Below are 26,745 nucleotides of genomic sequence, written 5' to 3'. Positions count from 1 at the left end.
CATAGTTCAGGGGCTTCCTCGAACAGCCCCAGGCAAGAAACCCTGAGCCCGGCTCTCTGAGGCCTCTTTGAAGCAGATGCTCTGGATGGCTGGTGTGGTTACAGAGAGAAGCTCCCCACCACCACCACTACACACACACACACACACACACACACACACACACACACACACACACAGAGATATATACACGGCTTCCGCAGGAGGCTGTACACCACATACCCCACCTCCCGGCCCGCGGTCAAGGCTGCTTGAGCACCAAAGGTGGGGGGCTGCTGGGTGTCTGTCTGCTCACACGAAACCCGCAGGCCACTGCAGCCAAGAGCCCTGTGTTTCAAAAAGAGCATTTATTATTTTCCTCTTTAGAAATTTCTTTACAGTAATGCACAATATAGGACAAGACGCACCTGCAGACACAATGTCGCTCCTTGCTCACAGGGGAGCACCCTGCCCAGACAGGGCAAAGGCCGCACGCAGTACAACTCACACACAGCACGGTCTTTCTCGGGCTCCTGGAGCCTTGTCTGCCCAACCCTTGCTGCCTCGTGACAAATACAGAGACCAATGCTGAGGAGGTTTGGGGTGGAGCATGGGGGTACAGGAGCTAGACAGGGAAATGAGCTAATCCCATATTTGGACAGAGACCCTGGAAATCCTCCCCTTCCCCAGGCACTTGTGTCTCTATTACTACACGGGGGTAGGATGGCTGGCTACATCCAAGGGTGCTCAGGAGTGACCTCTGGTGGTGCCCAGGGTTGGAACTGGGGTCCAGCTGTGCCAGGCCACACCTCCCTCTGTGCTGTCTCTGGTCTGTGATGAACATGTTTTGATTCAAGTGCTTAGATTAAGTAGAGTCTAGGAAAGGGGGGTTTCTCCGGGGCTGGGAAAGCCTGCACCAGCTGTCACCAGAGACTTCAGCTCGGCAGAGCCAGGTCAAGGAGCACCTCAGGACAGAGCACGTCTGGGCCGCCTGGCCGGGTTTCAGGATGCTGGGAGCTGCAGCAGGGAGAGAAGGGGAGCTCGAGACAGACAGACTGCTGCTGCTGGCATGTCCTGCCCTGAGTGGAGGTGCTGAGAAGCAGCAGCACGAGGCTTAGTTCGGTTTGGTTTCACCCTGGGCACCAGCCGACTCAAACACCCCCCGTTTCATGGAAATCAACAGCGAGTCAGCTAGCAGAGCACACAGGCTCATGCAGGTTCCGTGTAGAAAGGCACCAGATGGTCTGTTATGAAACACATTTTTGGTCAGAAAATAGCTGCGGTTTTTTGGTTCCTGGGAGGACAACAGAGGCCGCGCGAGAGGAGGGGGGTCGTGAGACGCGGCTTTGGCATCGGGCTCTGCGCTTGACCCCACCCGTCTACGGTAGGGGCCTCTCTCCTTGTCTGTCGAATGGCAACAGACCCTTCTCACACAAATGGAGGGGTCTGGTCTTACGAGTCTGGGCAGTGGGACCCAGGAACACACAGACAGAAATGAAGGGCAGGCACAACCCTGTCTGCGTGGGGAGTGGGGGGTCCAGTGGGGAGGGTCCTAACAAGGCTTGTGCTGAGGGGGCGCCCATGTCACAGTCAGACCGGACAGCCAGTCACACTGTTTCCAAGCACAGAAGGGGACCCCCCCGACTCCACGTGGACTTTGGAGCCCTTCTCTGAGAAGGGCAGGGAGGAAACTCTGAAAGCAGCACCCGGAGACCACGCGGCCATGTGCGCTCTAAAGTGCCAGCTGGTGCTGTCTTTGGTCAGGGGCCCACAGATCCCGGGGCTCACACCCAGGCCAGCTGGGGCCCCAGGAAGAGGTGGGCTCGAGGCCGCAGTGCCCTCCTGTGTTGGGAAGTTGCCATGAGTGAATAATTCAACCCCATTCAGTAAAGAGCAGGGGTACATACCCCCGGGAAATCTGAGTCCTTAGGGACAAGAAATGCTTTGGTCACATCCTGACGCCCCCAGCAGAGCAGTTGCTCAAGAAAGGCAGCAGGAAGCCGGTTGTAAGGGTGCGCAAGTTACGGAGCAGGAGCCGGGTCTGACGCAGCGCTGACTTCTGGGCTGAAGCAGGAGTCTCTGAATAAATAATATTCAAGGCATCCTTGCAAGTCCTCAGAGAGAGCGCGGGTTCAAATCAGCTCTCCCCTGTCTGCTGGCCACAGATCTCCTCTGTAGGCTGATGGCACCACCGACTGGAAGAGGGTGGCTGGGGGTCCTACAGCTGGGCGCCCCTGACACAAGCCCAGTCCTGCGTCCTCAGAAGCTGAAGAAGTCGTCTTGCTCGGCACCACCGCTGTCAGGCTTGTCCCAGTCAACAGGCGAGAGGCACTGGGCGTTTTGGATATCCTGGGCTGTCAGTCCCGTGTCCAGGACCTGAGGGTTCGTCCGGGACTGGGCCAACCTAGAAGGCAGAGCTCAGTGAGCCAACGGCTGGGGGCCAGCACATGGCCCGACCAGCACCAGGGGCAGAGTGAGGATGCCTGGTGGGCAAACACCAGGACACGAGGCCCAGGAAGGAGACCCTGGGGGGGGGCAGGAGGGAGGGAGAGAGTGTAGAAGGGGTCGTTTGATAGCCTGATGACACCAGAACGGGGGCAGGAGCACACAGATGGGCATGTGGAACTACACTCCCGACAGCACAGCACTGAGAGCCGATGGCAGATCAACAAAGTTTGTTTCAATTAAAAAAATAAATAAAAGTCCAGGATGCCAGGAGAGGTGAAACCTTTCGCCGCAGCACCAACCCTAAAAGGTCACGAATGGCTCAGGCACCCATGGAGCAGGCCTCAACCCTCCTGCCACTTCGCAAGCGAGGCTGGGCAATGCCCAGGGAAGGAGAAGAAGGCGAGAAGCATGAGCAGTCTTGGCCGTCACTAGACTCAACAAGTTTTTCAGAAAGTAAACTTAGGAGGGACATAAGTGTCCAAAGAATAGGGGAAAGCTGAGTACACTTTGCCCCATGTCCTAGAGAAGCCCCTGAGGCGGCCAATGGCCACCATGTCAACAGTGAGTCTCCTTTGCTCATTTGTTTCCGGTTTCTGAGCGACACCTGGCAGTGCTCAGGAGTTATTCCTGGCTCTGCACTCAGGAGTGGTGCTCAGGGCACCACCCCCTGGTGGTGCTCAGGGCACTGTACGCGGGGGCCAGAGACTGAGTTAGGGTTGGCCACATGCAAGGCAATAAGTGCCCCAACCCCTGCGCTCTCTCTCTGGCCCTACAGTGATGTATGGCCTACAGAAATGCTTCTGATACATTAAATGAGGCAGCGGGATCCCCAGATGTAAATACAATCAGCTGATCAATGCAAAAATTTTTTAAAAATGAAGTGTGCATGTATATGCTTTGCATGGATTCAGCCCAAAAGTCAGGGCTGTGGGGTTACAGGACGGTGTGATTTCCTGTTTAATATTTTGCTGATTTCAAACTTGCTAAAAAAAAAGGGGGGGGGCACATGATACTTGAGTAATCTAGAAACAGGAAATGGAAGATTTTCTACAAACAATGAAGTTGTAATGAGCAGGCCCAGGGAAGCAGGTAAGGTGGTAAAAACAATTAAAAACAATGTCCCTGCCCCCACACCCCACACTCCATCTGTACTCCCCAGGGCCGAGTCAAGGGGCTTCTACCAAACTCTGAGGGAAGGAGGTGAGGAGGAGGGAAAGGCAAGATGTTCAATAACCCTGATGGTAAATATTATCACCCAAAGGCGGGGAAGGGGCGGGGGAGAGGGAGGGAGAGAGAGAGAGAGAGAGAGAGAGAGAGAGAGAGAAAGTGCCTGCCATAGCGGCTGGCTGGGAGGAGGGGGGTGGGAGAAGGGAAACTGGCTGGGGACACTGATGAAGGAACTGGCTTTGGAACATTATGACTGAAATCCAGTCATGTAACAACTTTGTAACTATGTATCTCACAGTCATTCAATTAAAAAAAATTTTTTTTAATCCCTGACTGTTGCCCCCAAAGGACCCAAGTACTGGCCTTAACCCCAAAGTCCTGCTGCAGGAGGGCTACCCGGGCTGCTGAGGGTCCTCAGCGCATGAAAAGGAAGCCCCCAGGCCTCTCCTTGGCATCAGCCTTCTCCCTGCCTCAGGGCCCATCCCCTGGGAAAATGGGGGAATGCCACCACCCTCAGGCAGGACCGAAGTATCTCCGCACTGGCCCTGACATTCCACCTCTAAGTAATACTTCACGGGCTTAATTTAAGCATTACTTTCTCCCTGCCACTTTTCATAAATGTAAAACCTCTGGAAGGAACAGAGCCTGCCAAAAAGCTATCTGTTGGAGACCAGACATGTGTGAAGTGCAAATCCACCAAGCGTGTGAGCGGTGCTCAGGCTGGCACTGCAGCCGCTCCAACGGTTTCTGACTCAACACCAAGAACTTTCTGGCAGAACTGGCCAACACCAGGAACCAGCTCCCCATCCCTGGAGGAGTCTGCGTTGAGATTTCCGCTCTGAAGAAGGTCTCGATTTGTGTTCTCAGACGCGACAAAGGGCCCCGGGAGCCCAGCCCACCCGTGCCTCCTCCCCCAGCAGAAGCTGCCCGGCCCATGTTACCTTGAAAATGCTTCATCCAGGCCGTCGTCCAGCTCCTTGGGGAAAACAAAAGACACATGAACCCTCAATGGGGAAACCCATTCTCCAAGGGGGGGATGTCCCAGCACCGAGTATATGACACAAGTCTGGGAATCTGGCAAAGAGGCGCATGCATCTCGAGCCCTGGAACCAAACCTGGGATGCGGGACAAGACAAAGGGAACCACCCCAGGCCTCTGGAGATGAGCTCTCAGCTCCCAGCCCACCATGGACACAGGGACGTCACGGTGCCTAAGACTCAGTGTTTCCATCTGGAAAATGAGGGGATGATTTCAGTGTCTTTGAATCCCTAGAGGAAAGGATGGGGGTAGAGGTTTTCTTACTTTCATTCACTCCCAAAACTGAGCCAAAATTCCAAGCTTATGAGAGACAAAACTACTGGCGGGAAGCCACAGCTAAGATGGGAGAATGGGCAAGTTCTCCTCTTCAGTGTCCAAGAGATGATGGCAGGTGTTACATGTTTCGGGGCACCCAGCCTCTGGTGCCCCAGTAGGGAGAGGAGCTGTACCATTTTTTCAAGTCCCTCAACAATCTAAATTCTTACAAATTAAAAATGCATGACAAAATGACATGTGATTCTGCAACGGCTCCTGGGCCAGAGAAAGTCCATTAGAAGGACTCGTGGAGGAAAGTGAGTCAAGTCTCAGGTTACTTGAGAGCTCCCCATCATGTCAGAGCCTTTGGTCAGTGTGAGAGGGAGGACACAGCCAGGGAATCTGGACAGGAACAATTTTGGAACTTTCTTAAAGTCTGAAATTATTTTTGATTTTTTAAAGTAAAAATAATTTTAAAAGTAATTTTAAAATTTCGGTTCTGGGGGTCCAGAGTGATAGTACAGCAGGTAGGGCATTTGCCTGGCACGTGGTTGACCCAGGTTTAATCCCGGGCACCCCATATGGGCCCGTGAGCCCCAGCCAGTAGTGCGGCCTGTGTACAGAGCCAGGAGTAAGCCCTGAGCACAGCCAGGTGTAGCCCAAAAACACAAACAAAAACCCTGGTGCCTCGGTGAAGTTCTGCAAGCAGAGGTCATCTTTCTCATTGTAAAGATTAAAAAGGCTAAGATGCAGGGAGGTCAGGGGGCTTACGCGAAGTCATGGGGTGACGCAGGGACCAACTGCCCACTGCCCACACACATCTCAGGCTCCTCGCTGAGATGGCTGAGGGGGAAGGGTGTCAAGGGCAAACTCTGCCCACTCCGAGAACAAGAGAGTCTTTCGATCGATCCTGTGGTGGGCAGAGCCGTGCATGCTCAGGCCGAGAGGCTGGGCATTGTAAGGAGACAGCTGTGCTGGGTGCCAGGGCTGCTGGGGGCAGCCCCAGGGTTCAAAAGGGACATTGTCCTCCTCCTGCCCTGGGCCTGGGTGCTGCTGGGCTGGACTTCCCAGTGGCCTTCAAGTCCTCTGTAGCAGGGCCAGGACCCAGAACAGCCTTAGTCTTCACCCTGGCCACAGCACACTAGACCGGGAGGGTCCCCAGACCCAACGCTCACTCACCCAGATCACAGTGCTGTTGTTCAAGTTCGGAGGCCGCGGTGTCTCATCCACGTTCGTGGTATTAGCGCTGACTGTGGACAGTGGGGCCTTGGTTGTCTCCTCTAGGTCTAGCAGGTTCCCAGTGGCGACCACTATGAAGGCCCAATCGGTTGGAGCAGGGGCAGAGGAGTCAGACTGCCTAGCCCCATCCTGGGCCCTCCAGGCTGCCCTAATCCTGACTGCCTCCTGGGGCTCGGCCCACTCCCAGATCCATCCCCAAGCATCCCAAGACTGCCACCTCCCAAAGCAGTGAGAACTTGCCCCCTGTCCCCATGGTTCCGAGGGGAACTTCTATATTCATAACCAGGGTTGCTTTAAGTGGATCACACAACCGAATGTAAAGTACATATAGAAAGAAGAACAGGGACAATTGTGCAAAAATTTCTTTTTTTTTTTTTTCCTTTTTGGGTCATGCTCAGGGGTTACTCCTGGCTCTGCACTCAGGAATTACTCCTGGTGGTGCTCAAGGGACCATATGGGATGCTGGAAATCGAACCCAGGTCAGCCACCTGCAAGGCAAATGCCCTACCGGCTGTGCTATTGCTCCAGCCCCCCATTTGAGCAAGTTTCTATCCAGAAGAATGTGCACTAAAATGTGTCACATTTTCCCTTTGTCAACATTTTGACACATTCTATCACAAAAATTTGTATTATTTACTTGACAACAAAACACACACACACACACACACACACACACACACACACACACACACACAAGGGGGCCAGGCAAAATGGTGGAGTGCATGCCTTGAATGTGTGAGGGTCTGGATTTGCTCCCTGGCACAGAATATAAAGAAGAAACTTCAAACTGAGCATGCTTGAGGTCCAGGGAGGAGTGGGGGCCCCGAGAGGTCATGCAGGGGAGTTTGGCCCTCCCGCCACCCAGAGACTCACGGCTCTTCAGTGAGGGAGTGCTGTCATAGCGGCCACCACCCAGGACGTCCCCAGCTTCCTGGCTGGCTTTCTCCTTCTTCTCCTTCTCTGCAGAACCAAGACATAGCTCATTAGAGACCACGACCCCAGCATGGTCGCCAACAATCGAAGGGCAGAGGGGAGCCTGTGACCAGTCTTAGGGGGCGAGACTAGGCCACCAGCAGGAAGGACAGAAAGTGCTGCTCTCATTTAAGCTTCACAGGCACACTGGGGCGGGGGACAGGTGCTCCCATGTCATCAGAGGTGATGTGACCTGTCCAAAGTCACAAACCCAGTAGGTGATGGGAGAAAATCCATGGCAGGCTCCTCTGCCATCCCTCCCACCCAACACGGCCCTGCCAGGACCCCCTATATGCCCCATCCCAGCACCATACCCACTAACAAGACTGACCTTCCCTGGACACTTGCCAAATCTCAAAGGCAACCTTGAAGGCCTGGGCGACTGTGAGGGTGACGGCCTGGGCCTGCAAAACAGGAAGTAGAAGTGGAAAGACGGTGCAGAGTGAGGCAGGCAGCAGCAGGTCTGAACTGGAGACTCACCCGGGCCAAAAGAGGACAGAAAGGGCTCCCTCTTCACCAGCTGCAGCCCAGGAATGCTCCCCTTCTCTGCAGCCTCCCCTCTGCAGTGGCTCACTACCCCCACCTTTTGCCATCCCAGTGGCCTTCTCTCATTCCGAATTGTTCTCAGAGAAGCCCTCCCCTCAGGTAACCAAGCTCTTGGAACCAGACAACAGGGCGGTCAGCCCAGCCACCGCCCGAGTGTGCCACACTACAGCAGGCTCGTTTGGGCCGGCCAGCACTCTGGTTACCATGAGGCCGGTTAGAGGAGCGCAAAAACCAGGCCCTAGGACGGGAGTAGGAGGTGAATGTATTTCCGAGCAGGATCAAGGAAAACATGAGTGTGGGGTCAGAGAGTTAGTTCCATAGGTACAGTGTTGCCCTACACGCGTCTGACCCGGGTTCGATCCCCAACACCCTGTATGGTCCAGCAAGTCGAGAGTGCAGAGCCAGGAGTAAGCCCTGAGCATCGCCAGGTGTGTTCCCCCCTCGCCCCCAAAAAAGGGGGGGGGACCATGGCCTCCCGCTACCCAGACTGCCTCTGTGGCAGGGAGCAAAGGGCATTCAGTGTTTTCAGTGTCCTGACCCACCTGTGAGGAGGGGCCACACTTGGTGGATCCTTCACTCTGAAGAACTCTCTCCTACTCCCTCAGACACAAGTCAAATGCTATCACCGCACTCCTATCACCTGCACCGGGTTGCCTCTTTCTGCCACCATGCAGATGATGTCACCAGCCTGTCACCCTATTGGGGCACTTCCTAAAGGCAGGGATGAGTGTGACGGCGTGTAAGGACCCTGATTCCCAGAGCAGAGGGGCCCATGAGGCTGCACGAACCACATCAGCCAATGAGCCGGTCTCCTCCTGAGCCTCTCACCCCCCCCACCCCTCCACCCCCGATTCAGCGCAGCCTTTTCCTTGCTCTTATTCCAGCTCAAGGTTAAGCAGCTCAGCATCTGGGAGGAGGAAGTCCCAGAGCTTGAAACTGTAGCTGGAAGGAACGTCCAGCTTCCTTCCGAAAGCTCAGCTGAGGAAGAAAGCCCAGACTCAAGTGTGCAAGTTCAGGCCTGAGCAGCCGGGGGCCCCCTTCCTTCCCCTCACCAGACAACACGATTTAATTGAGAAATGAATCTGGGGCTACTGCCTTTAAAGCTCTTTTATTTTTTCCTTCTCTTTTTTAAATTTAAAATCTCTAAACAAGCTGACTGATCCATGCCAATTAAACTTCACGAAGTATAAAATCTCATTTGAATGTCTCCATCATTTACATTTTTGATGGAAGTACGGTGCTTTATGGCAAAACTTAAATATGGTAATTAAGTATGAAACTCCTCACAGCTGTTTACAATTTAAGCTGTCACATCTGAATCAAGTTTAATAGACCCAGTTACCATTGAGAATTGCCCATGAACTAAAAATATGGCCTAATTACCAGCCGGAGTCAGATCACTATATACCCAAGCAAGAACTGGTCACCCAATGTGGCAGTGAGATGGAAGCACCATTATTTTTGCCTCTAGGAAATCTGGGGGCACAAGTCTGATACTGTTTTCTGCATAAATTTACTCGGTCATTTGCATACATTCCCGCCCTTTTGCCCTGAAGTCTCGAGCTGCAAGTTAAACCAAATATAACCCAAGATGCGGGTGTGTGCAGGTGGCTGCAAGCCCAGACTGGGCGGGGACGAGAGGGCTGGGCTCAGCCGGATTCCAGGCAGCCTGACTGAGCTGCACTGCTCAGACCTGTAGGCTGAAGCTGACATGACTTAATCCTGAGGGCTGGAGACCTACCTCCAGGCCTCTCTCCAGTGCCTGGATGGGAGTCTCTTACTCCCACTCCCCTGCCAGGTTCGACTATGCCCTGTTTGTCCCATCCTTGGTTTTGTTTCCCGTAACTGAACTCTTAACTCCTCAGACAGGTCCCCCTGCAGCACCTGCCTAGCTGGGTCAGGCCAACAGAACCCCAGACCTCGGTCACTACTAGCACTGAGTGGGGCCCTGTGTGCCCCCTGGCCCCGAAGCATAAATCCTTGGTTTATGAAAGGATCACCAGAGGAATGCAGAGGACAAGTGAGAGACAAGGGTTCTGCCTCCGCCCTGCCGGGTACAGTTAGAATGTTTACTATCATTCACCAAGTTCCATGCCAAGCAGCAGCTCCACCTTCAATTCAGAGCCCGTAGGCTGAAGGGTTTCCGGAGGCCTCTCACTTGGGGACATGGAAACGCTTCTTTGTGGAGAAGCTTATTTTAGTCTGATAGGGGGTTTTGGTGCCAGGAATCAAACCCAGGGCCTTGTACATTCTGGCATGTGCTCAACCACTGAGCAACACTCCGTGGCCTGGTGAGCAGCTTACCTGGCCATGACCAACTGGGAGGGAGCCCTGAGGGTCCCACTGCCTGAATTTGGCTGCCAGAAAGGAATCCCTTCCACTCTTCCTCTCTCACCCCCATCTACCCGCCCCACCCTGGGGAGATCATAGGCTCCCTGAACAGAAGGTCCAACAAAGACCGGGTGTGGATATGATAGTGAGCCAGCAGCCAAGAAGAATGACGTTTTATCAATATACAAATTCAAGGCTGGGTCACAGATAGAGTCCAGCAGGCAGGAATGCCTGCTCTGCCTGCAGGAAGCCCGGGTTCCATTCCTGGCACTACATGATCCCTGGTCACAACTGGAAGGGAAGCCCCTTCCCCCTCAGCACTTGGAGTAGCCCTGGAGCACCATATTGTAGGTGTTGCCCCCAAACAAATAAAAATCCTGCAAATGTAAGGTTGGCTGTAGGTCGGCTCCACCGACCCAGGTTCCAGTGACGCGAGTACTCAGCCACCAAGTGCACCACTTAATTTCACACCTTCGTGACTCTACAAATGTTGATTTCTTTCTCTTTCATTTTTTCTTTTTAGTTTTGGGTTCTCCCCAACAGGATTCAGGAGACCTGGGGGCCTGGGGGCCTTCCTGGTAATTCTCAGCCATGGCCCAGCAGTTCCATTTGAGGGCTGAGAAGGCAGCGCTTCATGGGCCCTGCAAAGACAGGGAGTATCTGGGCCACTCCAGCAGCGCTTGACATCTCCAGGGCCCAGAGATTCGGGGGGGGAACCATGCAGTGCCACAGTGCTGGGGATCAAAACAGGGTCAGCGCCATGCAAGGCAAGTACCTTACTATCTCTGGCCCACTGCCACCATTTTTTATCTCTACGGCAATCCCCTCATCTGAGCCCAGCCCGGTCTGGGGCCTGGGAGAGAGAGGCACAGTGAACGTCAGTGAGGCATCTGCCAGCAGGTGGCTGCAGAACCTAAGCACTCCTTTCACCTCCTGCCTGTCACCTATGAAACTTCCACGATGTCAGAGAACTTCAAGCTGTCCAACTTGGCCAGCTCACATGGGCATGGGGGTCACAAGAGCATCTATCAGCCTGGCATGGGCAATCTACTGATACTGCCCAATCTACTGATACTGCTGTCTCTCTGAAGCACCTCTTCTGGGCACGCTGCTGCAAGAAGCTGGGTGGGAAAAGGGAAGAAGGAAAGACAGTTCCGTGACAGCTGCAAAGGAGGTTAAGCAAAGGCCCTGGGCGGCAAGGTCCAGCAGCCTTCCCTTGGCCTGGTCGAGATTGTGCTCTCAGCCTCAAGCAGGCCTGGCTCTTGGCCTCAGGATCTGACCTCTCAGTCTAGGGGCAGTCTCTGGCCCCACACAGGCCTCCCCGGAGCCACCGGGCCAGCACCTGTTCTTTAACCTGGGCCTCGCCATCCAGAGGAAACCTCTGCATCCCGGGCCCCTCCCAGCCAGGGTCCATAACTCCACAGCAATGGCTGTGGGCCAGCTGCCCCTGCCCGGTGGGGAGGAAGAGATGAACAATGGGGACATAATGAGCTTATATTTTTATGCCTATGTGGCCTCCTAAGAGACAAAGCAAGTTTCTGTGGGAACAAGGCTGTGTGATAAAAGCCACCACAGCTCAGGGCCCAGAGACATGCCGGCGACCCAGCGACCCGGGTGAGTGGCTGGAGGCTCTGGTGCTACGGGAAAGAAACACCACAGCACAGGAAAGGAAGTGGGGCTTTCAGACAGAGCCTGGAGGTTACCACCTCACTCTGCTGAGCAGGCAGCCCAGACAAGGGTCGGGCTTTCTATGCAGTCACCAAGAACAGCAGCCCGGCCTTCCGTGAGACTTGGCATGGACAGATTCATGGCCCCCGCAAAGGGGTCCAAATCCTAACCCCTAGAATCTGTGAACTACATGGCAAAAAAGACTTTGCAGCTGTGATTAAGTAAAAGGATTTAACGGGCCAGAGTGACAGTACAGCAGGAAGTGCGCTTGCCTTGCATGTGGCAGACCCAGTTTCAATCCCTGGCACCTGATATGGTTCCGTGCCCCACCAGGAGTGATCCCTGAGCACAGAGCCAAGAGTAAGCCCTGAGCACAGAGCAGCCAAGAGCACCACCACCTATAGCCCAAATCAGAAACAAATGAAGTAAAGGATTTCATGGCGGGTAGTAGTTCAAATCACAGGGTTAAGAAGGAGGGATACACAGGGAGATGAGGTACTGCAATGTGATGATGAAGCACTGCAGTGCTGACAATGACATCAGAAAAGGGGGCCACAAGCTAAAGAGTGTAGGTGGACTCTAAAAGCAGAAGAGGCCAGGAAAGGCATCTTCTCCCAGCCCAAGAGCCCCCGGGGGGAACACAACCCTGACAAACCACTTATGATTCCGACTTCCAAAAACACAAGAGAATCAATCTGCTGCTCAGCTCCACTAAGCGTGTGGTAATCCTTCGAGCAGCAACAGGAATTGTGCCCAAAGGTTAGGAAGCTTGAGGGCTGCTTGAAGGCTTCTCCTTGGATGACAGGGAGAGGAAACAGGATCTCGATCTCCTTGGCTTTAAGGACCACAGGGCTGGAGACTGGGCACTGAGCTCGGGAAAACTGGCCCCCGACCTCACCAAGACAAGTACATAGAAGGCACTAAACAGTGGGCACGTCCTTCTGTGCTCTGGCCTCTCTTGCCCTGGACTTTCCCATCAGCCACTCTGATCACAAATCTCCAAGGATTAATTTCCATGCGCCCCAAGGCAGATGACCCCACCCAAACTCAAATCCAACACATCACATTCTGGAGTCGCAGGGGCCCAGGCCTCTCCCTGAGAACATGACCGGTCATAGGGCAGGCGGCCAGCAAACAGCTACTCCGGCAGGTGGTCCCTCCCCGTCTGCAACTATAGGCAGCATTCTCAGTCCCTAGCAACCCATGTGGAATGCAGAGTGTCCCAGGATTTCATACTTCTCTCCCCCCCCCCCCCCCCCAAGTGGCTGAGGTCCATTCTGGCCCAGAATTTCATACATTTAAAGCGACAGTCACCTGTTAGCCTTGCTCCCCACCTGCCCCAACAGCAGGGCTGCCTGGGAAGCCTAGATCCTGCCAAGCCCGACCTTTCCCCACTAACCATCTTCCGCTTGGTACAGAGGAAGGCGTGGCACTCGAGATTTTCGTTGTGCTGGCTCTGGGCGATGTATGCAAACACTTTGTCGTGAGCCTTGTCTGCTGTGCAGTAGGAGATCCTGAAAGGCAGAGGGAAGTATGACTGACCACACCCAGGGTGCCCCAAAGGCCACTTCCCCAATGCCCCAGAAGCTGTCTCCCAGCCCGCCAGTAGAGCCTGCAGAGAGAGGCCCATCCAGGAGGAGACATAGGCCAGGTGAGGAAGGTAAAAGGGAAAGCCTGGAGGGAGAGCATGCCATACCCCAAATAGTAGTAGCTCTATTCTCTTGGCCTCCCATGCAATGTTCCCAAAGCTTTCCACATCCTGCCTCATTTAATCCTAAACCATCCATTGAGATAGGTTCTATTACAATCCCCACTTTTTGGATGAGAAATCTGAGGCAAATGGTCTTGGGCCACCAAGCAGAACTGAGACCTGGACTTAATTGCAGATACCAAATGCAGTAACCAGGGCCAGAGCCATAGGACAATGAGATAGGGTTTTTGCCTTGCATATGACTGGCACAGGTTCAATCCCTGGCATCTGTCAGGAGTGATTCCTGAGGATAGAGCCAGGAGTAATCCCTGAGCACTGCTGGGTATAGCCCCAAAATCAAAATAAAACAAAACCCCAACGCAATAACCAATGCCTCTGAAGGGTATATAGTGACCAGCTAGGAGGGGGAGCAGGACCCTGCCCACCCTACCGATGCCCTTCTCCCACCCTCCCCCACCTCCACCTGCTCTCTGATCATGCCCCTCCCCAGAGATCAGATGTTCCAGGTCCTTCTCTCCTCGGGTGATGAGAACACGAGTGCTACCAAGTTTTCCTGGCACAGAGCCCAGGGTGAGCAGCTGGAAGAAGGAAATGATGTGTGGAGATCACCAACCATTCCAGGAGCCCCAGTGGGTCCAGAAGATGGAGTAACTCCCTCTTTTATGGAACACTGACATCCCCATCTAATCCCGTCACATGCTTCCCAGTCATCCTGGGACAGTCCATTAGAAAGGCGCTGGCAAGCCAGAGGCAGGCAGAAGCTCATCAGTGGTCCTGTGTGGGCGAGCTTCAATCACAGGCATGGACTTAAGGGTCAGACCCGGGAAGAGGGCTGGAGACAGGATAGGCTGCAGACTTGAGTTCGATCCTCTGCATGTGGTTCCCTGAACATACATAACAACGCTGACACAGCGTAAGGGGTAAGTACTGAGCACTGTCAGGTGGGAGCCCCAACGAAGAAAGGGAACAAAACCCTAAGAAAGAAAAAAGAAAGGTGCTAGATTTCCTGTTGCCTCTTTTCCACTCCAGGGCACCTGGCCTTCTGTCCCCCACAGAAGGTCTTCCTTGATTTCCCTGGGCAGGCCCATCTGTCTCTGTCTTCCAGGGAAATCTTTATCCTCTACCTCCAATTTCCCCCTTCATTCCCACCTCACCAGGAAGCTCCATGAGGGCAGCAGCTGGGTGTGACTGTCTGATTCCTCATCCCACAGACCCTGGCAGAACAATTTTTTTCAAGAAATTATTCTGCCAGGGTCTGTGGGATGAGGAATCAAAATCTCGGTTAAAGAAGGCCAAACAATGGGAGCTGGAGAGATAGCACAGCGGGTAGGGCTGTTTGCCTTGCACGTGGCCAACCCAGGTTCGATCCCCAGCATCCCATATGGTCCTCTGAGCACTGCCAGGAGTAACTCCTGAGTGCAGAGCCAGGAGTAACACCTGTGCATCGCAGGGTATGACTCAAAAAGCAAAAACTAAATAAATAAAATAAAATAAAGAAGGCCAAACAAGAGGGTAGAGGACATCTGGAGATGGGAGACTGCTGGACAGAACCCAGACTCAGTGTCACTGTCCCAGCTCAGCCAGCACCGACCTAACTGTGAGGCCTTAGGAAATGCCCCTCCAAGCCTCAGCTTCCCCCTTTATAAAAACGGACTATGCTCTGTGTTCTGGCTCTGACACCCTACCAGTGACAAGAGTGAGACGGATGGGAACTGCCTGAGGCTGCCAGGGGTAGGGCCAGCTTCCCAGTGAACAGCCAGGGCTGCCCTCCAGATAGAGGCCCCCTCTGACCTCCCGGTCTGTGGCTTCCCTGGTTCCTGGCTAGCGGGTCCAGTTCCAGAGCAGAAGTCAAAGAGAACAACCCTGCAGGGCCGCAGCAACAGCCATTCAACCAAGAGCCCCTCTGGGAGCCTGGCGCTGTGCTTGCGACAGAGGAGCAACGGGCGGCCCCAGATAGAGCGGTCAAGCTGAGATTCAGGCGGGTCAGTCCAAGGGCTGCCCTGTGGCAGAGTGCATGTGGGTGATGTTGCCCTTACCTGTAAATGGACACGTTTTCGATGAGCTGGTCGGTGATGCTGTCTGTCAGAATGATCCCCCGTGGTGACACCTTGAGAGTCACCTTCTGCAGCTTCTTCCCGCTGGCCTTGGCCTGGGGATAGACATGGGTCAGAGGAGTCAGTCCCGCTTGGGACCCACCCCTCCTGGGTGCTCCAGACTCCAGGCCCACCTGAGGTGAGATGTCAGCCTCGTTTACATAACAGGAGCACCAGAAAAGACAATACGTCCTGGGGGGCACCCTCATGGTGGAGAGGCAGCTCCACAGGACCCAGGGGACAAACTGCGTCCTAAGCAAGGCGTAAGGGGCTCAGCAGCAGAGACTGCTCAGACAAGCCCAATCAGGGTGATAGGCAGAGGGCAAGCAGCACCAGGAGAGGGGCTGGCCTTACCAAAGGGGTCCGCGCCCCGGGTCCCAGCTGGGCTCACCGTGGCCACGATCCTCTTGACGGCAGCGGCTGACAGCTCCTCGCCCTTGGGTTGCTCCACCAACGTCATGCCCAGGTACTTGAGGCTGAAGACCATCCCCTCGAGAAGGGTCTCCCGGGTGTCAGTCCAGTTTTCGGGCAGCTCTGTGCAGAAGCAGGACAGGCCCTCAAACCACTGCAGAGGCCACCAACCCAGTCCCAAGCAAGGAAGACCCAGCAAGGGATAATAGGGTCTCCAACGGCCACTTTTAGTTTCCTTGTAATAAAACAGTTCTTTTACCAGTATATACCAGCACTGTGGTAGGATGGTAAGAAGTTCCAGAGAATATTCTCAACTCTGTAGTAAGAAGTTCTGGAGAATATTCTCAACTCTCACGAAAACCTAAGAGGCAGATTCTTGTATCCAATTACAAAGACACTTAATAAATTTTACAGGCAAGACCACACCACCAAGTCCACAGAGACAGGGGCTGAAGTGATAGTACAGCAGGGAGGGCATTTGCCTTGCACACGGCTGACCTGGGTTTGATCCCTGGCATCCCATATGGTCTCCAGGTTACTCCAGAGCCAGGAGTAACCTCTGAGCACCACTGAGTGTGACCAAAAAAGCAAAAAAAAAAAAAAAAAAAAAAAGGAAAAGGGCTGAGGTTTGAGCCCACATTCTCAAACCCAAAGCTCAGACTCTTTAATACTAACACCTGCTGAGGCAAATGCAATCTTGTGAGTGGATATTACTATCCCACTTTATAGATCAGGAAACTGAGGACAGATTAAGAAGCTGAGCGCATGCTTCGCACTTGGGAGGCTTGGGTTCCATCTTCAGCACTGCTCAGTTCCCCAGGTACCTCTAGGAGCAACCCCGAGTCCTGAGGTAGGCACAGGTCCTCAACATCACAACATCACACGGGTTTCCCAAACAACACACAAAACCAATTAGGAAACAGGCTCAAAAAGATGAAAGTACCAAAGGTATCAAAGGTAAAAAGGATTCTATGGTCAGAATCCAGATCTTTGGGGGCTGGAGAGATGGGACGGGGTTAGGGCGCTGCCTTGCACTTGGCTAACCGGATCCCTGGCACCCTTTGTGGTCACTGAGCCCCACCAGGAGTGATTCCTAAGCACCACTGGGTGTGACCCCAAAGCAAAACAAAACAAACCAAAAAATTCAGACAGTGCCGCTGCCCCCACTGTGTCTGCAGGCCCAGTGAACCCAGTACCAGCTCTGCTGCCCACCACCTGCCTGTGCCAGGGTCGGGCTCGACTCTCCTCTCCGAGACCACTGAAGCTTGGGCTGCAGCGATTAGCTCAGAGCACAGCCCCTGAGAAGGTCCTTAGGAAACTGATCCTGACCAGGACAGGAAGGCTGGAGAAGTGAGGGTGGGCAGGATGCTCCCAGGGTAAGGAAAGGGAGGGAGAGCTAGAAACAAAGCCTGGCATCGGGCAGGGACAGGAGGGAGGAGTGGTAGTCTACAGTGGCAGTTCTAACCATCCTCAGGACTCCTCCACTGAGCACTAGCCCAGGAGTGGCAGATGGCTCAGCTGGGAAGCAAGGAGACCAGAACAGGAAGGAGGATCCCCAGGAGGCCCTCCAAGCCTTGTCACCAGGGCAAGTGACACCCGTGCTCCTGCCTCTAAGGACCCTTTGCCTGTCACTTAGTGTTCCCTCTCAGAGGCCACAGTTCAAGCAGTGCTGTGACTGGACCCACTCTGCAGCTGAACACACACTGACCATCAGCCTCACACACACACCCTGGAGAGAGACAGGGATCAGCTTCCAGGGGCCAGCAGAGAAGTAGCCAGTGGCAGCTTCCTTCCAACCTTTTCGGTCCCTCCTGCTGCCTGCTGGAGCCTCCCTCGCTGGGGCTACGGGGAACTCCCTACGGCTGGGCAGTGCTGATTCCAGGGTTCAGAATCAGTATCCAAACCGGCACTCCGAGCTCCTGTTCTAGAGCCTGAAGCCTCGCCATCTCCTGGGCAGACACGGGGTCTGGCACACCCCCATCTTTCTGGATCTGATCCTAGGAAGGGCCTGTTCCCCTCTGAGGCTATCTGCGCATCTGAAGAGGTGCACAAATACGTTTGATGGGCTGGGTCATACGAGGACTGACAGAATACCCAGCTAAGGAGAGACTTATGGTCTGTCGGGACAGCTGAGCCCTAGCACGCAGCTGGCACTTGCTATCTGCTGAGTAAAGTAATGACCTGGACAACTGGATAACTTCCAGGCCTTCGAAGCCTCTAACCTCATTTGTCACTCCAATCCCTCGCCCACTGCCTGTGAGCCCTTGTCCTTGAACTCTGACCCCAACATGAGGCCCATCCCCCAATGACATCACCCCAAATGGATTCCCACCTCCCTCCAGCCCAACAATTTCCTTTGATGCTCCACAAAAAAAGAACCAGGAAGTCGCCAGGAGTCCCAGTCCCAGGCTAGGTGACAAGGCACTGTTCTTGTCAGGCAGGGCCACGCTCACCCAGAAACCAAGGCCACTGCCTGGTTCAGCAGGGCCAGGAAGTAACAAAGGCAATGGGAACAAAGCTCTTCCCCTCACCTCTCTCAGCCACCTTGCAAGCAAGCGTTCTTTCATTCCCATTTCACAGTTTAGGAAATAGAGCCTCAGAGGTCAAGTAACTTGTCAAATGAATTGCCTATCTAAATCTAAAATCTAAGTGCCTAACCTTGAAGCTATCCTATCTTCCATAAGACAAGCAATTTGAGCACAATGTCAAGGAAGTTCCTGGAGCTAGAAATATTTCCTTCTCTAATCCCCAATTCAAGAGAGTTCCCCTTTGTGGGCTGAGATACCCTGACTACTGCTTTCATTTCCTTTTTCTTTCTTTCCTTTTTTTTTTTTTTTTGGTTGTTGTTCTCTTATGCCATACCTGGCTATGCTCAGGGCTTACTCTTGGTTCTGTGCTCAGGGATACTAGGGATCAAACCCAGGTCAGCTGATGCAAGGCAAGCACTGTCCCTACTGCACTATCTCTCCAGCCCTGCTCGATCACTTTCAAGATGCAAAGATGTAAACTCTGTGTTCAAGCCCATCACCTGTATCCTTGGCAATGTTGCTAATCAACTGCAATGTCTATTTCCCTCAGCTTTACAGAGGCTCCAGGTGAGCAATACCAAGCCATAGGGTACCTTGCTCACCTCATTATCTCTCACCGCCCTGCTGCAAACATCCTTCCTCCTCTCATTTTCTTGTCTCTGCTCTCCCATTTCCTCTGGCCTGTCAGCCCTTTCCTGGCCCTCCTCCAAAGCCACTTCCGCTCCCTCCATTCCAAAGGGCCACAGCCTGCCAAGGTCACAGATGACCTCTTTGTTGTTAAAACATTCCCCAGTGCTCCTTGACCTCCGAAATGCTTGACATTTTTCTGCATTCCTCCTTGCTGTCCTGACCCTCGCTTGGATCTACAGCCTCCCAGAGGACCACTCTGCTAGTCTAGTGTTGCCACTCATCCGAGACTGCCCAGTGCTCGCACCCCTCACCTGGCAGATGAAACCAAAGCATTACAAGGGAAGGGGCTTCTGCAAGATCACGCACGGGGCTGAGCACTGCCCACACCTCCCCAACACACCCCATCACAGACTGTTCACACAATGACTCCCTCCCCACAATACCTACACACACACACACACACACACACACACACACACACACACACACACACCCCAGAAACTCTAGCACAGATTCTTCCGTCAGATTTGTACTTCACACTCTGCACCTTCACTAATTACTGCCCTTCCCTTCATCTGACTGAAACCCTCCACCTCCAGGCTCCTCCGGGACCCCTCTTTAAGGTTGGATAGCCTTGGGTTAAAGGCCAAGAGCCTAGAAGCAAGATTCTGATATTGAGGGATCCTAATTATGAAGTTAATTACCTCCCCGGAACCTTATCACGGGGCTGCTTCATTCCCTCGGTGAAACAGTGAAATATAACATGCTTAGCAGAGGGCCGTGTCCTCGGTGGATGCTCAGCAAACACTGCGCCTCTTCACAGGGCCTCAGTCTTCTCTGAGCGGGTAACCTGTATCTCGTGTGTGGATTTCTGTCTGTTCCTCCCTCAGCCACAGCACATCAGGCCAAGGAACTACCTACCACATATCTTCCTCTTGAAAGGACTTCCGTTCATGCCTGCCTCCCCCGGGCACTGCCCACTGCTACCACTCTGCCCACTTCTCTCTCTTGCCTTGTTTCTCCCTCCATCCTGTACTTCCAGGCCCAGCTAATAGTCTCCTTTCCCGCTGGGGAACCTGCCCCGCTTCCTACTACTACATATCGTTGGTCTCTCGGGCGAGTGCCCCCACCCTTACTGTATAGAACAGTACCTTGAGGCCCTTAAGGACAGATTGGTAGGGTTCATTTTCATGCCTGCCCTTCATCCGACACCTCGATGGGCTGGAGGCTCCCAGGAGGAGGTCAGGGCTTCAGGAACAGCTCCCAGAGGTCCCTGGGCAAATACAGGCCTGAATCCACAGACTAGTTCCGGTCCTGGTTATTTTTGGCTTTGTGGTGGATAATGACTGTGCTATTTTCACTCTGCAATTTTACAGATGACTTGCTGTCAGAGTTAGCTGGGGACAAACCATATGTCCAGCCCAACTCTTGGCTCTGAACATGTGCTCTTTCCAAGGCCCCTTGACCAGGAGTCAGCACTGGGCAGGGTACCCCTTCTGCTGCCCTGGGAGACCTGGGAAGACTGGAATCTTCAAAGCTACAGGCAAACCCAGGGGCCACCCCACCAAGTTGCCGCAAGGCTGATAGAGTTGACAGAGGAGGTGGTTTCAGAACCAAGCCTGGTATATACCAAATGCTGCTGAAATGGAAACTAGTAGTGTTGCCAAGAGCCAAGTGCAAGGAAGAGCTTTGATGTAAATGGACTCCTTTACGCCTTTACAAGACAGTGATGAGATAGAAGATTAAGAAAAGTCAGGGAGATGTGAATAGTTCTACTCAGAGATGAAGAAGTTCAGACTGGAACTAGTCTGTGGAAGATGCTCAGGAATCTGATCCCAGCTCAGACTTGACAGTACTGGTACCCAAAACCCACAGTCCATGGAGCTGGAGCAATAGCACAACAGGTAGGGCGTTTGCCTTGCATGTGGCCAACCTGGGTTTGATTCCCAGCATCTCATATGGTTCCCCGAGCACTGCCAGGAGTAATTCCTGAGTGCATGAGCCAGGAGTAACCCCTGAGCATCGCTGGGTGTGGCCCAAAATGCCAAAAAAAAAAAAAAAACACACAACAGTCCACCAAGGCAGGGACCCGGCACATGATGGCCCAGGAGACCAGCGTGTCTGAGAGGAGTGCCTCAATCACTAGAGAGGGCAGCGGGTCACCCGACCTCCACATACCATACACCTCCCCCTCTGCACCCGGTTAAGCCTCCTTACGGCTGGAAGGTCGGGCCCAATTCCTCCCGCCTGGTATTCAGTGTCCCGCTCACCTTCTTGGACAGACCCTCACTCACTATCAGGATATTATCCCCACCTTTTTTCTCTTTGGGATGAAATCTACTCTCCCCCTGCAAGAGATGCCTATGTCCACGGGACCTGGGACATTAAGAGCTCCCATTCCAAGTACCCACCACTCAGGGAAAGTGCCCTAGAGGGAATAGCCTTGGTGGGGGGCCCACAACCACCTGAGCTCAGGGGCTCCTCCAGGCGGTGCAGACCACTCTTGGTGCTGCTCAGGGAACTGTATGTGGTACAGGGGACCAAACCGGGGTCAGTGCTCTAAACACCCTGTACTTCCTCTCCAGCCCCTTTAAGGGTGTAACTCTAAAGAGCACATTCCTCCAGAGTTCCCGCAGACAAGAGTTCCAGTCACCCACACTGAGCAGTATTTGGTGTCTACTTTAGGGGATCTTTCTCACTTCTCTTAATATTTCCTGGGATCTTTTCCCCAATACATGACTGGCACTCAGACCCATGTCTCAGCATCTGCTCGTAGAAGAATTCAAACAAAGACAACACTCTATGTAAGGAAACTGTCCCCATCATTTCCTCAGCCCACTGTATCTCTCTTCACGAGGTCACCACTATCGCCACATGAGACTACTTATTTATGCCCTGATCCTGCTGCGGCCTCCCTCCCCACATGATGAGCACTAACAAAGGAGACCCACCCGGCTGTTGGCGGGGGGCACAAAGTCAGCACATACTCCATACTCAATTACTATTATGAGGGTTTGGAGCAATAATACAGCGGGTAGTGCGTTTGCCTTGCATGTGGCCAACTCAGGTTCGATCCCCAACATCCCATATGGTCCCCTGAGCACCGCCAGGAATAATTCCTGAGTGCAAAGCCTAAAGTAACCCCAGAGCATCGTCGGGTGTGACCTCAAAAGTCAAAAATACATTTATTAAAATCTTTGTCCTATGTTTGAAAAAAGTTTTTAAAAAATCATTATTATGGTTTGAGGCTTGTAACATCATTCACAAATAATTGCGAATTCGGGGCTAGAGTGATCGTATTTGGGTGGGGTATTTGCCTTGCATGTGGCCAACCCAGGCTCAATCCCTGGCACCACATCTTATCCACCAAGCCTACCAGGAGTGATCCCAGAGCACAGAGCCAGGAGCAGTCCCTGAGTACTGCTGGATGTGGCCCCAAAACAAAAAAATAAAAATAAACTGTGAGTTATCACATCCCCACCAACCACCAGGAACTACCTAGAGGGACCCACTGCTCATGTTTCTGAGTTCTCAGACTAGCTGGCACAACCCACAGAGTGGCTAAGAGCCAGAGGGACCCCAGGAGCTCTGGAAAGAACAGAGCGCCCCGGTGAGCCATCATTTCAGGCAGCTGAAAGACAGGAAAACCCATGGCTGGGGATTGAGCTAAAATGGGTGCAGTTCTCTCAGAGAAGGGGGACAGCAGCCTCTCCTAGATCGTAAGGGGAGAAGAGAGAGTCACTGCATAGCTGCCTGGAGTGCTAGCTTTGCTGTGTGACCGAGAGCAAGCTGCATCCCTTCTCTGGGATTCAGGACCTCCGGAATAAAATCATAATCTTGTTAATCCCAGCTGGGGCTCTTGAGAAGTATACAGTGACATATCTAATCTTTTTTTTTTTTTTTTTGGCTTTTTGGTTCACACCCAACCATACTCAGGGTTTACTCCTGGCTCTGCACTCAGGAATCACTCCTGGTGCAGGGGACCATATGGGATGCCAGGGATTGAACCTGGGTTGGCCACGTGCAAGGCAAACACCTGTCCCACTGTACTATAACTCTGGCCTTTCACAGCTAATCTTAACTCCACTGCTTCACTCTGCCTGAAACTAAACACTAGGACTCAGACCTTGAGGGCTAGGACCCGGGTCAGAAAACACCTCGGCCACAGGAATCTCCCTGGACCTTGTGATCACTGTCATCTTCAGAAGCTACCACCCTGAGGTGGAGCCTGCCTCCCAGACCTTCCTACGGCCAGAGGCACCTCTGGGCTGCTGCTGGAAAGCTCTGTGTTGGGGCCAGTGACTCCAATTCCCCAAGCTCGTTAAAGTCTAAAATGGATCTGATAATAATGCCTGTTGTCACCTCAGAGGAGCAAATGAGTTAACGGAAGTAAAAACTGTGTGTCAAACCTAAAAGTGACAAAAACAACACTCCCCATTTATTGAGCTCTATAAATTCCAATTCCAGAAACACCATTTCATTTCATAACCCCACCCCTGAGACTCTCCCTCCCTCCACCTGGAGAAGAGGCTCAGCAGCAGAAGAGCATGCTATGCATGCTGGATACCATCCCTGGAGCCACAAAACAGAAACACACCTGAGAGGGGACTACTATGTATGGTCCACTTAAGGATGGAGCAGGGCGCTGGAGAGATAGCACAGAGGGTAGGGCGTTTGCCTTGCACGCGGCCGACCCGGGTTCGATTCCCAGCATCCCATATGGTCCCCTGAGCACCGCCAGGAGTAACTCCTGAGTGCAGAGCCAGGAGTAACCCCTGTGCATTGCCGGATGTGACCCAAAAGGCGGAAAAAAAAAAAAGAAAAGGGAAAAAAGGGATGGAGCAGGTGGAGATTTGACCCAGACCATCCTGGGCCAGGAAAGCTCCAGAGATGCAGTATGGCATTACAGGGGTAGGGGGTGATATCTGGGGAGCATGTCCTCTCCCTTTCTCTGCAGGTGTGTAGAAAAGCTTGGAGCCCCTCAAATGTTTCACCACAGTAATGTATGTAAGGCCCACCTGTGGGCCTAGGTAAAGGGAGCCAGGGGAGAAGGAAGAAAAGTCGGATCAGGGGCCAGGAATAAGTTCACCAATAAGTTCCTCAGCGCCCCTACCAAGTGGGAATTTTTATTCCTCTTCTGCAGATGAGGAACCGCGGGACACAGGATCCGCTCAAGACCTAAGCAGGCAGAAGAAACTCTCCCACCATCCACGCCATCCCCAGACGGAGAGGGGCTCCCTTTGCCAGCGCTGCCTCCATCCCTCCCCGCAAGGGCACTTTGCTGGTTACACCCCACCGAGGGTGAAAGCCGCTATTTTAGAAATCACTAGGTGCGGGCGATGCGCGAGGGAGCCCAGCCCGGGCTCTGCCCGCCTTGCGGCCCCCAGCAGGCGCCAGCCCCGCGGCCCCAGTTGCCAACCCCGTTTAGGAAGCCGCAGCCGCAGCTGGATTTGCAGAGTTGGGGCGGCGAGAGGAGGAGCTGGAGCGGGGCTGAGCCCTGACACGCTGGCACTCCCAGGCCAAGGGAGCTCGGCGGGGCCCGGGAGCGCAGTGGGGACCCGGGAGCGCAGTGGGGACAGTGAGTGACAGTGCCTCCCCACGGTGGTTGCCCGCTGCGGGGCGGCCGGTGCACGGCAGTTGCGGGGTGCGGGGGGCGCCGTGCGGGAGTGCAGAGCAGGAAGGTGTGAGTCCAGACTCCCCGCAGCGGCAAAGGAGGGGCCGGGATTGTTTCTCAGGCCTCGGGGGAGGGTGCCAGGTGCCGGCTTCCCTGAGAGCAGAGGCGCCCGGGAGAGAGGGGTGGGGTGGGGAGCTGCCTCCCAGACACCCCGGGGAGAGCCGGCGCGAGTCTGCCAGCGCCCGGGGCGCCCGGGGACCGGGCCAGCCCGAGGGGGAAGGTGCGGGAGAAAACAGGTTTCAGACCCAGCCCTGGGCAGGGGGGTGGCGGGGAACCCGGCTGGAAGAGGGGGCACGGGATCCTGTTGCGACGCCGCCCCCAACTTCTACTAGACCCCGGCGAACCTGAGCTCTCACCTGGCCGGGCTCGGGGCGCCCGGAGCGCAACCACGACCCCCTGGGTCGGACCGAGAGGGGCACAGACGGAGAAGCCGGGACGAGGGGGCCCCAAGCCCCCCGGAGCCCACCCCTGCTTCGGTCGGCAGGCACCGACGCCGCCGGGCTCTCGCCTCCGCTCGCGCCCGGGGCAAGGTGAGGGGGTGCAGGTTTGGCTCCGACCTACGAGTCCCCCGCCCCGGGGACCCCGAGCTCGAGCTTGTGCTGGGCGGCACGGGGCACGAGTGGTGACCCCCAGCACCGCAGAGCCGCGCGGGACAGCGGGACGGCGGGACACCAGTCGGCCGCCGCCTCCCCCGCCCGCCCCAGAGCCTGCGGCGCGACCCCCGCCCGCCCGGCCCGGCGGGCGCGCACACACTCACTCCGGTGCCGGCCGCCGCCCCCCCAGCTCGGCTTGGCGAGGCTGGGGCTCCGGATCAGCGCCCGCCCCGCGGACTTGAGCGCGTCCATGGCCGCTCCGGCCGCGCCGCCACCAAAACTCCGTCAGGGAAAACTTTCCGCCGCGGCCAGGTTGCGCGCCGACTCCGCGATCGTCCCTCCCCGCGCGGGTTCTGCGCCGACGTCCGGGTGGGCGGGGCCCGGCCTGCTGGTCCCGCCCCGGACCCGCCCCCGGCCCGCAGGCCCCGCCCGGACCCGCAGGCCCCGCCCCTGTCGCCCGCAGGTCCCGCCCCGGCCCTGCCACTCCGGGTCCCGCCCAGCTCCCCGCCGCGGTCCCCAGGCTGCCCACGCAAAGGGTGCCCCTAGTTCAGAGCGTCAGGATAGACACACCCCTTTCCTTTCCCAAGGCCCGTCTCGGATCTGAGCGACAGTCCCACACCTGAGGAAAGTCCGGCTGGAGGATACTTAGGGATCACTTTAGATTTGGGGAGACTGAGTGCTAGACACCAGCGTCTTTTCCTGGGATATGAAGCTGTCTAAGAGAGGTGGAGGTTGCTGGGACAGTTAAAAGTTTGCCTTAGCATGACTTAGTACTTTACTCACCGAACAATGAGCATGACGACTTGATGCTGAACTCTCTCAGACAGCTCTGTGCTCTGCCCCCCTCATCCCCACTCCTCCCCATCCCCACTCCATCTCCTCCCCACCCCGCATTCCCACCTCTAGACACTCTCGCCCGGGTCTGGGGGCAAAACGCCCCCCACGCCACACACACACACACACACACACACACACAGTATCTGACTTGTATGTCTTCTGGCAATATTTCCCCTTTGTCTCTTTCATCTTTTGTGGGGAGGCACACCCAGTGGTGCTCAGGACTTACACCTGACCCTGTGCTCAGGGGTCTCTCCTGAAGGGGCTCAGGGACTGTATGCGGTGCCAGGGATCATATCTGGCTTATCGCGGTATAAGGCAAGCATCTTGCCCACTATACTATCTCTCCAACCCCAATTTTTGGGGGAGGCCAATGGGAGCCACACCCAGCTGTGCTCAGGAGCTACTCTTGGCTCAGTGCTCAGGGACTGCTCCAGGCCATGCTTGGAAAGCCATGCAATGTCTTTGATCTATCTGACTACCCACACTTACACCTCTTAATCTTTATGGGTAAAACAAGATAGGATCCTACCTCTAGTGATCCTTCCAGCCTGCTGGAGTACTGCCTGGCCTTGACCCAGACCTCTCTCTTCTTGCTAGAGGCCCTTTGTGAGGAGGTGGATTCTAG

General features: G+C 54.6%; 1 protein-coding gene across 1 annotated transcript; it reads right to left on the bottom strand.

The window, feature by feature from the left end:
• Positions 1 to 343: 343 nt before the first annotated feature.
• Positions 344 to 25,611, bottom strand: LDLRAP1 (low density lipoprotein receptor adaptor protein 1). The gene is made up of 9 exons (XM_056123281.1): positions 25,445 to 25,611; positions 15,836 to 15,978; positions 15,388 to 15,500; positions 13,040 to 13,154; positions 7,427 to 7,499; positions 6,997 to 7,083; positions 6,064 to 6,194; positions 4,533 to 4,567; positions 344 to 2,380 (listed from the first exon to the last, which is right to left on the bottom strand). Exons 1-9 carry the CDS (start codon positions 25,530 to 25,532, stop codon positions 2,236 to 2,238), a joined length of 930 nt encoding a protein of 309 aa, XP_055979256.1. The 5' UTR covers positions 25,533 to 25,611; the 3' UTR covers positions 344 to 2,235.
• Between the last annotated feature and the right edge of the window lie 1,134 nt (positions 25,612 to 26,745).

The sequence above is a fragment of the Sorex fumeus genome, unplaced genomic scaffold, assembly GCF_029834395.1.
Source record: "Sorex fumeus unplaced genomic scaffold, SorFum_2.1 ptg000047l, whole genome shotgun sequence".
Lineage (NCBI taxonomy): Eukaryota > Metazoa > Chordata > Mammalia > Eulipotyphla > Soricidae > Sorex > Sorex fumeus.
The sequence above is the reverse complement of the archived record's forward strand: the minus strand, read 5'-3'. Positions and strand labels throughout refer to the sequence as shown.